The following is a 15,671-nucleotide window of genomic DNA, read 5'->3' as shown; positions in this document are numbered from 1 at the left end:
GTGCAAACCATTAATATGTACAGTACCAACTTGCAATCCTTTTTTCAGTAAAAGTTTAGACTCGCAGTTGCAAAAGCTATTTTGCAAATTGAAGTGTTTGCCACTGCAGAATAAGCTAGTACATCTCTCCCTCTGTGGCTTTCTCCAATGAGTGACCCTTGAACTTGCTCTGAAGGTTTCCTTGAAGGATTGTGTGATGTATAGATCTTGGCTTCAAGGCAGGAGCGAGACGCTTAGCTATAGCCCTGCCATTTTCTCCAGTACACTTTTTGCATGAAACATGGTAGTGTTCGCCAGTGTGGATCTTTAGTGCTAGTATCATGGAATGCTTCGAATCAAAGACAAACTTTGACCATGTGATACTGGTTTAGCTGCTGTTGTATTCACAATTTCTTACAGAGGCTTCTTTAAACAATGTTGCATTAATCCAGATTTGATGAGACTAGGGATCTAGTGAGTTCTATAGGAAAGTTTGCTTTTCACAATGAAAACTTTACTGAGAATATTGATTCTGAAAGTGGCTCTCATTGACAGTCGTAATTGCTTAAGGGGCCTAATGAAATTGAAACGGATTCCAAGCTTTGTTCATTTATCTACTAGGACCAGGGTGTCACACCAAGGAACTAGGAATGATGACCGAGTGAAAGGATTTATATTTGCCCTAGGCTAGGCTTTGTCTAGGCTCGGCAATTGTTTGCTGCTCCCTTATGGTAGAGGAAGTTGTCTTTTGTCCACTGTTCCATAGGTAGGATCGGGGTGACACCACCATATATTTATAAATTAAGTTGGTAGCTGTTGATTACTTAGGCAAGCAAGAGGAGGCGAAAATGTAAACATTTGCTTAGAAAATGCTGAAACTTTGGGCACCTTGCAGGTTTTCTTCATAGTAAATGAGCGAATGTAGCCCATTTATATTTGGGGGGTCCAAATGGAGACATAGTAATGGATACACTGGAAGGCCTTACCCAATATCGTGTCTCACCCGCACGGGCAGTTCAACAGGTCTGTGTGTGTGTCAAGTGTCGATCTTTAGCCTGAGATCAGAGTAACATAGGTAGTCTTCTCCACTTCACTGACGTTGTTATCAATCCTTTCCTCCAGCTTCAATTGTCAGTTCTAACTAGTGCAGGCTGGAAATAGACAGTAAAATAATATGATTGCACTTTTTGTAGTATTAATTGTGGGTATTGTTCATTTGCAGGTGTCAAACATTGATAAAAAATGTTGAGTTAGCCAAAACGTCGAAAATTATTCTTACACGTATACTCATTTATGTTACCTTTTCATAAGTAAAAGTTATTTATATTAAAAAGTCTTTGGTGTTTTTCCACATGCAGTCTAGGACTTCTATTCAACACATTGCCGAAAGTTTACAAAAAATATTTCATCTTTTAGGACTGGTGCCTGGTCTGCTCAACCTGGGAAACACATGTTTCATAAATTCTTTGCTCCAGGGCCTATCTGCATGCCCATCCTTCATCAAGTGGCTTGAAACATTTACAGCTCAGTTCAACACAGACCAAAACCTGGATGCACAGCCCCAGTACCTCTCTCTAACTTTACTGCATCTTCTAAAAGGTATGAAGCGTTAGTATGATGTAAGAATGTTTACTGCACCGAATGTATGACCTGTTACTTGCCCTTTGTTGCTTATCAGAAAAAAAAAGTTGGAATAGTATGTAATTTCTGTATCTTACGACCTTCCTTTCAGCCAAGTTGCTGTATGTATTAGGGATTTATGGTGTCGGAGGGCGATACATTGCCATCGTTCATGCCGCCTTGACCATAGGCAAGGTACGTCATTATCCACTGGCTGCTGATTAACTAGCGAGGTATTGTGGAATGCTCATGTAAAGACGTCTGTAGTTACCTGGAGTGATTAAGTTCCTTTAAACTTCCAATGTATCCCTTTTCTTCCCGTCACTGCTGAGAAATCCTAGACTTGTTTATAGCCACAGTCTGATGCATCAAGAAGAAGGTGTTCTGCAGCGTGATTGATGTGCATTAGGCATAGGCTTGTGTTTGAGAGCGATGGTGGTAGGGTTTGATGCAGACATCTTGTTGCTCAGTCCTGTCAAGCGTCACGCAACCGGCGTGACGCTCACGCATTTCAGTGCAGTGATCCGCATCACCGCACTGAAATGAATTGTCACGCATTTTGACACCTGCTGCCAGGCGAGCCACCAGCGGCGCCTGTGACTGTGCCCGGGCTCTCTCTGCTGCTCCAAAAGAGGTGCGCCTGCTTCCGAATTTCTAAACAGTTAATCAGAGACTGCTCTCAGCTCTGAGCGCTTTAATGTATCTCTCTTGCACTCTGCCGGGAGCTGCCTATGGCCCTGTAAACAAGAGTGCGGCGCCAGCACGGCCCATCATGAATCATCACACACGGCAGGGGGGCCGGGCTGCCCTCAGTCCGATAGTACTGCAATTGGGTCAATCACCGACCGTGTCACCAGGGGGCCGGAATTAAATTCGGATGTGCGGCGGTAGAGTGCCGTCACGTCCGGAGGAACAGAAAGTAATTAATTTAGCAGAAGTGGCGGGGGAATTTGAGAGAGAGCAGGCTGGTCACGAGACGGCCTCTCTCATCAGCCAGTGATTATAGGATCTGACTGCGGCCGCGCTAACAGGTGTGTGCATTTATAGTATGTTGGGATCGAATGTTTCTGTGGAGTCAGCCTGATTTTGTAACTTTCAGCTGGTGCCCGTTAATGTTGGTTAAATGACAGAAGCTGAGCTGATGTCCGCGCTGGCGCCGCACTCTTCTCAGCCTTCTCAGTCATACCGTGGACATGGGCCTCCGCCTGGTCAGACTCAGTCATGCGTGGAATCATTGATTGCATTCCTGCAAGGCTCCTCACACCAAGGAGCTGAGCATTTGAGTACGCAGTGTGCGCCCTCCATCGCTGGTATGTCAAATAGGCGGCAACAACAATAAAAAAAAATCGTTTTGTGCCTGTGTGACTGTGTCTGGCGGTTCAGCCGAGCCCTGCCTGTTTACTCTAACCTCCACTGGCTGTAACACATAGTTTCGCACCCGGTGCCTGGTAAATATAACGAACACAGGACCTGGCAGTGCCTGTTATATATTTAAATTAGAGCGTCACTCACTGCAGCCTGACTGAGACCCTGTTACAGCTCCACTCTCCCAGGCTGCACTGAGCAGCGCCGCTTAGTTCGTAGCATGAGCCAGATCTCATTGATCATTACATTGTTATTTACTATGCCTCATGTAAATTGAACTATACGTAAGAGTCAGTCCCATTACATTTTTCGTTTAATTGTGGTCAGGTGACGTCCAACTTTCGAGTCAACAGTACGTTATATTTCCTTACAGCGTTTCTGCTCTGCCAGAGCCTGTAGCTCACTGCTCTCAGGACGCTGTCCCAGACCTCTGCACAGTTGACACAATGAGTGCAGCCAATACATTATTATTATTTATTAGCATTAAAGGACTGAAATATTATTACAGCCTGACTAACCCTGTAGCACACTGACTGAATACATTCATTATAATTAGCACCTGAGGTCCTTACTGGGGCCTCTCAGCCTGCTTGGTCAGGTCTTACATGTGACAGACCTGGGACTATTTGTCAATCGTTAGTGCCTTTTCATTTTTGGTGGTTTACAGCATTTTCAAGATCTTCTGAGAGTTTTTCGTTACTAAAATGGGTGTAATTTCTGATATTGATATGTTTACCTGGTATCCACTGCTTGATTTTGCTCATGAGAAAGTGTCACTCATATTCGTTGAAATGTCACTCATAATTACACAGAAATTATGAAAGTGTCACACATAGCAATCTGAAACCTTGGCAGCTATGGTTGCTTAATTACCGGCTATAAAATAAAATGAATTCTAACCTGCTCTATTGTGTGCTCACATAATCGAAAATCTATTTTTGATTGTCCTTTCAACGTAGAGATCTTGTATAGAATGTTAAATACACTAAAGCACTCTGAACAAGCAGAGAAAACAAGCAAACACAAAGCCAGTATGCCTGGATTTATAGTGAAAAACAATGCTGGGGGTGTTGAGCATGAAGATGGGGTTTGGCTAGTTTAGGATTGTGTTGGAATAAAGACACTGTATTTGCCACAAGTGACTTCGTTGGTGTTCAGCGCCTGTGCGTTGCTCTTTTTACAGCCTCTGGTTAGCTGTGACATGTGCAATGCTTTCACTTTTGTATTGTTTCGGAGCCCATCCAAAAATGTTGTTGTAAAAATAGAATTAAATGTTTCATTTTAAAATTGAAAAAGGTAGCTTTGATTTTCCAAAGTAGTGTATATTCAACATGTGCCACAATGTGGTACATTTAACCTGCCCTTGAGTTTTAGAAGTATAATATATGGGTGGCTCTGGTTCAAGTTAGCACAGACCTTGGCTGCTGGGGTAACTAATTGAACTAAATGAACCAAGACTGTGTCCTATCATCGATTTAGTGCCCTGATAACTGTTTGTTTGCTTGCACCAGCTGCTTGGTTTTCTAAAAGCACAGAACTCTCATATACCCTTGCAAAATCTTTCAAATCCATTGCTTCCATGAACTACATCTTTATTTATTCACTGTCTGTCTTTGAATATCTGTGCAAAAGTAGGAGGATGCAGGGAGATTTAAGTGGGATAAGAAATAAAGATTCCAAAAACCTATCAAACTCATTTTGCCATACAACATCAAAGTGAAAAATGCAATATTTCTTGCTGTTGAGATTCACCCCAGCAGCCCCCAAAATAAAAGCAGCTAGCAGACACCTATTGCTTGAGAAAATAAATTGAGATTTATATTCTTGCAGCAGTTTGTAAGGTGCACAGATGTCGTTATATGCAGACATTCCTGGGAAAACAAGTTTCCATAGAGTCTGTTTAATCTATTAGAATACTTGTTCAGTAATATGTTTTCTCACTCAAGTATTACACGTATTGTAAGAAATTGGGTTATTGGTTGAGGAGGGTGGAAGCCCCACTCAGGCAGCAACCACAATCCTTGTTGGGCAAACCACAAAAAGTCACTAAATTAACCTGTGATTAACTTTCTGGTAGCTTAGCACAAAAGTAGTCAGGCTTAACTTGGAGGCAATATATAAAGCATGTAACGCAGCACACATAGAATGAAAAACTGAAAACAGAAGAAACATTCCAAACCAATTTAGAAAAATCGTTGTTTTAATCAATAAAATGACACAGAATGACAAAAATCCAATCAATAGAACTGGAGATATTAAATCATAACATTTTCAGTAAAAATAGTGCTAAAATGCGCAAATCGCCAACTGAGGTTTTCTGTTGCGCTAGTCTGAGACAAAAGTTGCAAGTTCAGAGTGACCGTGACAGATCACAGGCTGGCACAGGCCAGAGATCGGCCCACTGGGAGTTGTATCTTATGCCCTAGGTGGAAGGTCTGCGTGGCAGTGCTTTGTGAGGCTTCACGTTGCTCTGCATTGGTTCCGATGAAGCTTTGCGGGGCTTCGCTTCACTCTGTGCTGTTTCTGCGGAAGCTCTCAGCTGTTCAGTAAGCTTCACAGGGCTTTGCGTCACTCTGCATTAGTTCCAATGACGCTCTCAGCTGTGTGCTACACTGCATCATTTGTGATGAAGCTTTCGGAGGTGCGGCAAGCGTCTGCAGGGATTCGCTTTGTGCCGGATTTGTTGGAACCTTTATTTAGGCAAGGTTCCATGACCTGGAGGGCACCTCTTGGGGTTCAGGACTCACTCCAGCAATGGCCAGAAAAAGAGATTAGGCATGTCCAGTTGCAACAGGTCAGCTGGATAGTTGCAGGTCTGCCTCAGAAGCTTGTTATGTCCCTATAGCTCACACAGGTGGTCAGCCAGCTGCCCCTTGGAGTCACTCTGGGTATTTTATTTATTTATTTATTTTAGGAGTTTTTTTATAGCGCTGGCTAGACCTGAGGGTATCGGAGCGCTTCACAACAGATTTTAGAGCAGAGGACACATATAGTGGGGGGGGAAAAGGCAAATGTATGTGTAAAAGTTCAACAGACTCCTTGAGTCTTGCGTCCTTGAGGTAGGAAAGTGCTGAAATCGCCTCGATTTAGTGTATAATGTCCTGGGTTCAACCTCTTTCCTTGAGTTTTGTGTTCTTGAGGTAGGGAGGTCCTGAGATAGCGTTGATGAGTGCACAATGTCCTGGGATCAACCTCTTTCCATGGGGAGGGAACAAGGAGGGTGTAGGGGTAGGGGAGAGGGGATGAGGTAGAACGAGGGGGAGCATTATCAAGGGGTTTTAAAGTGCAGTAAGAGGTAGGATTGTGGTGGAACCTTGTCACGTGCCAGCGGACTTCCGGTTTCTGCGTTTCCTCGGCGATTCTTGTTTCAGGAAGGCACGGTTGAGGTAGAGGTCTTTTAGGAGACTTTTGAATTTTATAAAGGAAGGGATAGTCCTGATATTGACTAGGATGGAGTTCCGGATTTTGGGTACGTTTCCAGAGAAGGATCGTGCAGCGGATTTTTGTTTGTATGTTTTCATCGGGATGAGTAGGAGGGTGTCTGAACTCCTGAGGTTTCTTGTCTGGCCAGCTTTCTTGAGTTGGGATGCCAGGTATTCCGGTTTCCCTGTGTGTAGGGCTTTGTGTGTGAGGCAGGCAGTTCTGAAGCTGGCACGCATTTCAATTGGGAGCCATTTTAGTTCTCTGAGGGCAGGAGATAAGTGGTCGAATTTCTTAACCCCGGAGACCATTCTGGCAGCTGCATTGAGGGTTGTTTTGAGTGGCTCTAGGTGGGATTGAGCTGTGCCGGTGAGGGCTGTGTTCCCGTAGTCGAGTCTAGATAGCACTAGTGATTGCGTGGCTTGTTTGAGGGCCTTGGGCGGTATGAAGGGTTTAATTTTGTTGAGAAGCTTTAGATTGAGGAAGGCACTCTTTGCAGAGATCTTGATGTGGCCGGTCATGTTCAGTTTTGCATCGAGGGTGATTCCTAGAGATTTTACCGAGTTGGCTAGGGTGAGATTGCAGTTGAGAGCATAGATTGATTTCAGCCATTCAATGATTTGGGGGTTCTCCTCCTTGTTGGAGATAAGGAGGATTTCAGTTTTGTCTTGATTGAGTTTAAGGTTGTTTATTGCTATCCACTGTTGAATTTCTTTGAGAGTGTTGTTGAATCTTTGAATGTCGTTGAAGGAGGAGGTTTCCAGATAGATCTGGGTGTCGTCAGCGTATAGGTGAAAAGGGATGTTGGCTTCTTTGAGGAGGGTGGTGAGAGGTTCCATGTAAATGTTGAACAATTGAGGGGAGAGCACCGAGCCTTGGGGGACACCTCTGTTGATGGAGTGTAGGTCGGACGAGAAGGATTTGATTTTTATTCTTTGGGCGCGGTTGTATAAGGAGGAGAACCATTCTAGTATCACCCCCTCTGCACCTACTCTGTCTTGAAAAGCCTTGATGAGTAGATTGTGATCCACCGTGTCAAAGGCTGCAGATAGGTCTAGGAGGATAAGTAGGCAGCATTTATTAGCAACAAGGGATTTGTGGATGTCGTCCACGATGTTGAGGATCGCGGTTTCAGTCCTACAGCCTTTTCTGAAGCCTGATTGGTGGCGATCTAGTAGGTTGATGTTTTCTATCTGCTGCGTCAGTTGTTTGAGAACACACTTTTCCAGGATTTTGGATAGGAAAGGGAGGTTGGAAACCTGTCTGAAGTTGTTCAGGTCAGTGTGGTCTAGGCCTGACTTTTTCAATAGAGGCGTGACGTGGCCTACTTTAAGGCATTCTGGAATGCTGCTTGTTTTCAAGGAGCTGTTTATGATTTCGCTCCAGAGTGGGGCAAGTGAGAATTTCAACTTTTGGGATAATTGGGCGGGTAGAGGGTCGAGGATGTGGGATGCAGGCTTAGAGGAGGAGATTAGTTTAAGAATCTCTACTTCGGGTACAAGGTCGAAGGATTTCCAGGCTTTCGAAGGGGGCTTTTTCATGTAGGTTTCGGTTGTTGGGGTTGGGTTTTTGCAGGCGGGGTAGAGGCTTGTGTCAAGAGATGGTTCAATTTTGGTGATTTTGTTGTTGAAAAAGTTGGCGAAGTGTTGCATTGATAATTGGAGGCCTGGACTGGGGTTGCAGAGGTCTTGGAGGTCTATTGCCTGATGATGTTAAAGAGTTCTTTAGGGCTGTTTTTCGCATTGTTAAGGGCTGTGCAGAAAAAAATCTTTTTTCCTTGTTGATATGTTTTTTGTAGTTCCTTCGAGTTGCTTTGAGTTGCTTGCAGAGGCTTGAAGAAGGATTGTTCCTTCATAAACGTTCAGTCGCTCTAAGTTGTCTCCTTTCAGCATTGATGTCCTTGTTAAACCAGGATCTTGAAGGAATATTCCTAGCTTTTTTCAGTTTCAAGGGGGCAAGTTGGTCTAGAATGGACGCCATGGTTGTGTTGTAGTGTGATGTGAGTTCTGTTGTGGAGCGACCGTCAGGGGAGATGGGCAGGAGCGTGTTTATTTTTTCTTCCAGGTCGCTCATGTTGATCTGTGGTAAGTTTCTTGTTCACGTGGGAGAATTTTGGATGGGAGGTTGATGCATGATCGGTTGCGTGATATGGAATAGGATTAAGTGATGATCTGACCAGTCAACTGGTAGGATGTGATCAATTGTGATTGCGTTGTGTTGGGCGATGATGGCATCCAGGATAGCCCCTTTGTTGTGTGTACCTTCCGAGCAGTGTTGGGTAAGGTTGTTGGTTTGTAGTAGCTCGTTCAGGTTTTGTATAGGTGGGCTGTTTTTGTCATTCCAATGCAAGTTGAGGTCACCCAGAATTAGGTTGTTATTGTCTCGGAGTGCGCAGTGTGCAATCAGGTCTGACAGGTGTTCAGTGAAAGTGGGAGTGTTGCCTGGGGGATGGTATAGGAGATGGCATTGCAGTACTTTTTTGTTACTGGTGTTGAAGTTGGCGGTTAGACATTCAAAGGTGTTGTAGTTGAAAGTATCTATTTAGGTCACAGACAGGCTGTTGTTGTGAACGATTGCTACGCCTCCACCGCTTTGGTCTTTTCGGTGTCTGTTGATGATTGAGAAGCCTGGTGGTACGAGGGTGTCCAGAATAGGAGGCGAGCAGTCATTAAACCATGTCTCTGTGACTGGGATGAAGGCAAGGAGGGCCAATCTACCTTCTCATACAGCAAGGCAGTACTTCAAGCACCTGGGTAGTCCTACTTCTCTAACGTCCATAGGTCCAGGACTGTTCTGAAGAGTGGCTCTGGAGGTCCAATATTTATACCAGGTGCTAACCTTTATGTGGGGAAAATACAATTTTACCATGAAAGAGGATTTTAAATGACGATTCATTTGAGTGCAATTAGTATATCTTGGTCTGCTCCCAATTTAAAATTAGCACTTACTAAATGTAATAAGGTAACCCAGTGTTAGTCAAAGGGAGAGATAGGCCTTATAACGTAAAAAATAAAACGATTTTATTGTAAAAACAATTTTTATTGGCAATCAAGTGTGGAAGGTACATTACAGGAAAAAAGCAATCAAGGCATCAGCCGACAGTGCAGTATATCAGTACAGTTCCAACAGGACACCCTGTATCCCACCTCCGAGTCCCACCCCCGTAGCCAGTGTGTCACATTCCATCCTCCCAATCGCTTACATGTTATCTCTTTCCTGTCCTGGATAGGAACCTCGGTAAAGGGTAAGTAATGTCCTACAATGGGGCATCAGGACCCCCAGATCTGCCATTAGTAGGTGTAGGTAGTGTGTGCTCCTTGGTGGGTGTGAGGTATCCCCGAACTCAGTGTCCTCATCCTGGTGTCCCTCCCTCATCCTCGCTCTGGTCACCCTCTGGTTGCTGGAGTGCCACAACCAGGGCCTCCCACGCCCTAGCCACCTCCAGTGCTTTGTCATTACCTAGGCTCCTGGCCTGTCGTAGCCGCAAGGCACTCTCCGCTTTCGCCCAGCGCTCTAGACTGGTCTTCCAACGCAAGTAGCTGGGACCTTGGGTAGATTTCCAGTGCATGGAGATTTCACGTTTGGCTAATATCAAACCCAAGTCGCAAAATTAACTGGTAATTCGAGTACGAGGGGTGTGGGGGAACCACAGTAATAGGCAGGTGCCCATGTCAAGATCGATCTGCCGGTCCGTGACAGCATTCAGGCAGGACGTCGCCGCCTCCCAATAACCCGCCAGCTTGTTGCAGGTCCAAAACATGTGGGCGAAGTCTGCGTCTGCCGTCCCACATCTAGGACAGAGCGAGGGTGCACCCTCGAAATATTGCGAGATTTTAATCGGTGTTAGGTATGCACGGTGCAGGGTAAAAAACTGGACCAATTGGAACCTGGCGTTCCTAGTGCCCTTCCATGCTCGGCGTAGTAGCTGTGGCCATGTCGTTTCCGGAATAGACCGCCCAATGTCCCCCTCCCATTTGGCTCGCAGCTCATCCAGGGGTCGCAGGGCAGCAGTCGATAACCGTCGGTAAAGGCATGTGACGGCCTTGTAAGTGCCAGCGGCCATTACCACGTATTGACAGCATTCCGAGGTCGGCGGCTCGGTTAGCCCACTCTTCCAGTGACGGCGAATACCAGCCACTAATGAAGCGTGTAGCAGATACCCACCCCTCGGCAGATCGTAAGAGTCCCGCAGCTCCTGAAACGTGAGCAGCGAGCCATCCTTGTAGAGATCGCCGACCATCTGCAGGCCAAGCTCCTCCCAGATCGCTAGTGCCGACCAGTCGCCACCATGCGGAAAGGCCGTGCACATCCCTAGCGGAATTTCTGGGGCGTAGGGACGAACGGCACCAGAGCGCCTGTGGCACCGAAGCCAACAGCTGCGAATCGTTTGATCCTCCAATCTGAGCTAGGTCCAGTTTCTGGCCCAAGATTATAAACGAAATGATGTGTCTCGGGAACAGTTTGCCCGCCACATTTTCCGGGCCACGGAACTCCAAAGCCACCGCCTGGGTGAGCCACTGCAGCTGCGCCGCCAAGTAGTACCACTCAAAATCCGGGGCCGCAAGACCCCCGTCCGCTCTGGGGCGCATCAACGTGGTCAGCGCAACCCGCCGTCTACCCGATCCCCAGATGAACCCAGACGTTAGGGAGCGGAGTCTGTTGAAAACTGACGCAGGAATCCAGATCGGCAGGGTGCGAAACAGATACAACAATCGGGGAAGTGCCACCATTTTCAACAATGCGACTCGTCCCGCGACTGAAAGCGGTAGCGTCCGCCAGAAACCCATGCAACCCTGTAGACTCCGAATTGCCCTGTTGATGTTGCCGTCTAATAGGGCCACAGGTGAGTGGTAGATGAGAGTGCCCAGATAGGGGAGGCAATGGTGCTCCCATCGCAAGGCGCCCTCCGGTTGGGTGTCATCGGTCCCCGGAGTCAGCGGGAAGAGGCAAGACTTCCCCCAATTGACCCTCAGTCCCGAGAGATGACCAAAGTCCGACAGGAGCCGCTCGGCCCCACGCAGGGAGTCGTTTGCGTTCGCCAGAAACAGTAAACAGTCGTCCGCATAGAGAGAGATGTAGTGGGTGTCGGCTCTCAGCGGAAGACCTGCATACGCTCGACCCAGCCGGGCATGCACAGCCAGTGGCTCAATAGCAAGTGCAAATAACAGGGGGGACAGAGAGCACCCCTGTCGGGTCCCCCGACCTACCGCGTAAGGGGCCGAGATGGTGGTCCCAGTTTTGACACGGGCCGTGGCCGCAGCGTAGAGCAAGGCAGTCCATTTCACGAAGCGTTCGCCCAGTCCAAAGGCCTCTAGTACACGGAGCAGGTATGGCCACTCGACGCTATCAAACGCCTTCTCGATGTCAATCGAGAGGACAGCGGCACCCGGACGAGCAGCTGCCTCTCCCCCCATGATCCGGAGCAACCGGCGCACACAGGTGGCAGTGGTGCGCTGAGGAATAAAGCCTGCCTGGTCATCATGTACCAAGGAGCGCATGTGGGTCAGTAGCCGCGTCGCAAGGACCTTGCTCAGGATCTTGTAATCCGTGGTGAGCATGGAGAGCGGGCGGTACGCCGAACGACAGCTCGCAACTCCCTCTCGCTTCAGTAAGGGTATCACTAAAGCTTCGCGAGTGGACGCCGGTAAGCACCCCGAGTCCCAGGCCTCTCGGTAAACCGCCTGTAGTCGCGGAACCAGCACATCCGCATAGGCCGCATAAAATTCGATCGGGAGCCCATCCGTGCCAGGAGTTTTGCGGCGGGCCATGTGTTTGATGGCCACCCTGATCTCTCCCTCGGAGATGTCGCCGCCCAGGTGCTTTGCGTGCTCCGGGTCAAGCCTGGGCAGTTGCGCCGCCACCAGGAAGTCCTCCAGCTCCGCCGGGGGATCCGGCATTCTGCTCCTATAAAGGTGCGTTTAATACTGAAGGAACTGGTCGTTAATGTCCGATTGCGTATAAACCATGTGCCCCTCTGGGGTGGCGAGCGCCACTATCGGGGAGCTTCGGGACCCAGGGCTGGCCAACCACGCTAGCAGTGAGCCTACTTTATCACGCTCGCCGTGAGCCCGGATCAAAAACTCCTTATAGTCAAAGCAGCGCAGCTTTTCCATTGCCGTCGCCACTATCTCTCGTGCCTCCGAAACCGCTCTGTGAGCCTCCGGGTCCGTGTGACTGCGTCTTTCCTCATTGCGCAATCGGTCCTCGCTGCGTTCCACATCCTGCAGGAGGGTCTTACGGACTCCCGCGGTAGCCGAGATACAGACGCCCCGAATCACCGCCTTAAAGGCGTCCCACTCCAGTGCCCTGCTGGAAGCCGTGCCCACATTAGCGTCGAAGTACCCTTCCACCCCACCGCGCACATCGGCCTTAAACGCAGGGTCCTCCAGTGTCAGCGGGTTCAACCGCCACGTCGGGATAGCTTGGCGTCGCCTCATCCATTGCACCGTCACTAGGCAGGGGTTATGGTCGGATATCGTCCTGGTCAAGTACTCACTGTGGCGGACCAGGCTCTGGACGTCCAATGAACACAGAACGCTGTCTAGGCGAACATGCAGATCGTGTGGGGGGAGTAAAAGGAGAAGTCCCTTTCCGTAGGGTGTTGGGTCCGCCATGCGTCGACCAGGCCCCAGCTACTTTGCCACTCTCTCCTACTCTTCGCTAGTTTGTGAGCTGCCGCCTGCGCCAGTGGTGGGTGAGATCGATCCAGTTCTACGTATAGTACAGAATTAAAATCCCCCCCAAGTAGGACCGTGCCAGCCAGGACAGTCGCCAGCTTCCCAGACAGTCGCGCAAAGAAGGCAGGTTGGTCCACGTTCGGGGCATAGACGCAGCAAAGCGTCACGTCCCTCCCATCCAGACGGCCCTGTACAGCCACAAACCTCCCCTCGGGGTCAACCATCGACACTAAAGGCTGGAAGGGAATCCCCACCCGTACCCAGATCAAAGCCCCCCTTGCAAAGGCCGAGTAGGTAGTGTAAAACATATGCCCCCGCCACCTGCGCTGCAGAGCCCGCCCCTCAGTTTGATCAATGTGAGTCTCCTGCAGGAAGGCAACCTGAACCCCCCTGCGGACAAGCTGGGCGTGAACCTTGTGACGTTTCAACATGGAATTCAGACCCCTCACATTCCAGGTCACACACTTCAGTTCAAGGAGGGTCCCCATTCCCGACAATAAACACTGTCCCAACGAAAGCAAGCATCGTGTGCACACTGGCTACTCCTCAAGACCAAAACCCCGACATTCCCCAACAACCCCATGCCCCACCCCTCCCCAGAATAGGTCCCAAACAGCAGAAACCCATCCAAATGACTAACTCCCAAAAGGAACAGTCTCTGGTAACTACCAGAGTCCCACAGTAGGTGTGAGATAGGAGTGGGTGGCCTGTCGCCTCTTCCAACAGACCGTGAACAGCACACTCCTCCCAGTCAGACCTCCCCAACGTGCCCCATGTGTCCCGCATCTCCTCCTCGAATAAGACAGTTACCACCTCAAAAGTTGGCCGCCCAACACCAGTTCCAGGCCCAACAGGTCAATGACGCCACCAACCCAAACCCAGAGCAAGAACACATCAGTTTATACAATACCACTGCAGGGGAGCATTAGCCTCATTCGTCCAGCAAACCATCAGCAGTCCCAGGTGTGACATGGGGCGGCACGGGGCCTCCAGCCGCCGACTCCTCCGAAGTCCCCTCGTCAGTGCCCCCCGGGAGCCCGACTCCACAGCTGATGCGGAGCCCATTGTCTGGGAGATGGTGGAGACCGCCCGGAGGGCATCTCTGCGCTCCAGCGCAGTTTGTGAGATCGAAGGTGTCCGAACGTTCGGTGGCCGTTTCTTGTGCCTCCTACTCCGCCTAGGTCTTGGCGGTGCCCTCCGTCGTTCCCCAGGCGCGTGAAGTGCATCCGCGCCGGTCTTGTATAACTCCAGCCAGTTCCAAACGTCGTCGGGAGTGTCGTAGAAGGAAGATTTGCCATCCAGCATGATCCGCAGGCGGGCTGGGAACAGGAGAGAGTAGCGGATGCCCTCCTCCCGAAGTGCCTTCTTGACCGCCAGAAAAGTCGACCGCTGTCTCTGGACTTCCAAGGAGTAGTCCGGATATATGGAGACCTGGGCGTTGTCCACCTTATAGGGCGCCAGAGCTCGCGCCTTTTGAAGGATGAGGTCCCGATCTCTGTAGTGCAGCAACCGCGCCACCACCGGGCGAGGGGGCCGGCCCTCGGCCGGGGGACGAGCCGGCACTCGGCCGGGGGACGAGCCGGCACGCGGTGAGCACGCTCTAGAGTGTAGAACGGCGATAGCCCTTCCGTGACAACCACGTCTCGCAGCCAGGCCTCCAGATAGCCCAACATGTCTGTCCCCACAATCTTCTCCGGCAGCCCCACCACGCGAATGTTGTTGCGGCGATTGCGCCCTTCGGCATCCTCCGCCCTTTGCTCCAGTAGTTGCACCCTTTGCTGCAGCTCCCCCATCAGGGTGTCCGTTGCTTTCGACGCGCAGTTTTGAATTTTGTTCAGTTTTAGGATCCCAGAAAAGACCCTTGATTGCTAGAGGGCCCGACTCCAAGGAGGGCAGGAATTGAAACTTCTGGTCCTTCTTTTTTTTTTTCAAAACAGATTTTATTGAAAGATTGCATACCAGACGCAGCTCTCCGTACCCCGAAATCCACTGCAAACATTTATACAACATCAGACAATTGGCAATCTGGGTGTCTTTTGGATATTTAGCCACAATAACAAAAAAAAACCTGCCCTACCATCCCCCTCCCCCCATCCCCCCCCCCCCCCCCCCGGAACCCCTCCAAACCCTCCCCACCCCGCTGCACGATAGTCTTTCCACTCCAAATGCATTATCCATCCATATGCGTGTTGTCACCAATGTAGTGTAACCTTTCATGTCATCCCCAGCAGATCTTCCCTATCCACAGGAGGTTCCAGCCAGAGGCCCCTATAGTCTGCCCATCGCTTCCAAATTTTATAATGCTTCCTAGGACAACCCCGGGCCTCAAAGATCGGACGCTCGAAACCCATACAAAAATCAAGTCCTCTCTTCCACACTAGCACCAACGGCGCCCGGGGATCCTTCCATGCTCTAGCCACATCCCGTTTGGCAATGGTGAGGCCCAACAACAGTAGGTGTTGTTTATATACGTTGCCCCCCACCCCTTCTAAAACATGTAGGAGACCCAGCCGCGGGGTATGGGGGAGCTCCCATCCCAGGACTTCAGACAAACTGCTCCATACACCCCCCCAAAACCTATCCAGCGAGCCGCAGCTCCACACTGTGTAA

At 49.4% G+C, this 15,671-nt stretch overlaps 1 protein-coding gene across 1 annotated transcript in view; it reads left to right on the top strand.

Annotated features, from left to right (window-relative positions):
- The window catches only part of USP30 (ubiquitin specific peptidase 30), a 394,500-nt gene that overhangs the window by 22,651 nt on the left and 356,178 nt on the right, over positions 1–15,671 (top strand). Inside the window, exon 3 of the mRNA XM_078667396.1 lies at positions 1,396–1,578. Within this exon, the coding sequence (XP_078523522.1) occupies positions 1,396–1,578 (183 nt within the window). The remainder of the gene's footprint in view (positions 1–1,395; positions 1,579–15,671) is intronic.

This window comes from Lissotriton helveticus, chromosome 11 (assembly GCF_964261635.1).
Source record: "Lissotriton helveticus chromosome 11, aLisHel1.1, whole genome shotgun sequence".
Lineage (NCBI taxonomy): Eukaryota > Metazoa > Chordata > Amphibia > Caudata > Salamandridae > Lissotriton > Lissotriton helveticus.
Note: the sequence above shows the minus strand (reverse complement) of the source record. Positions and strands in the feature narration are given on the sequence as shown.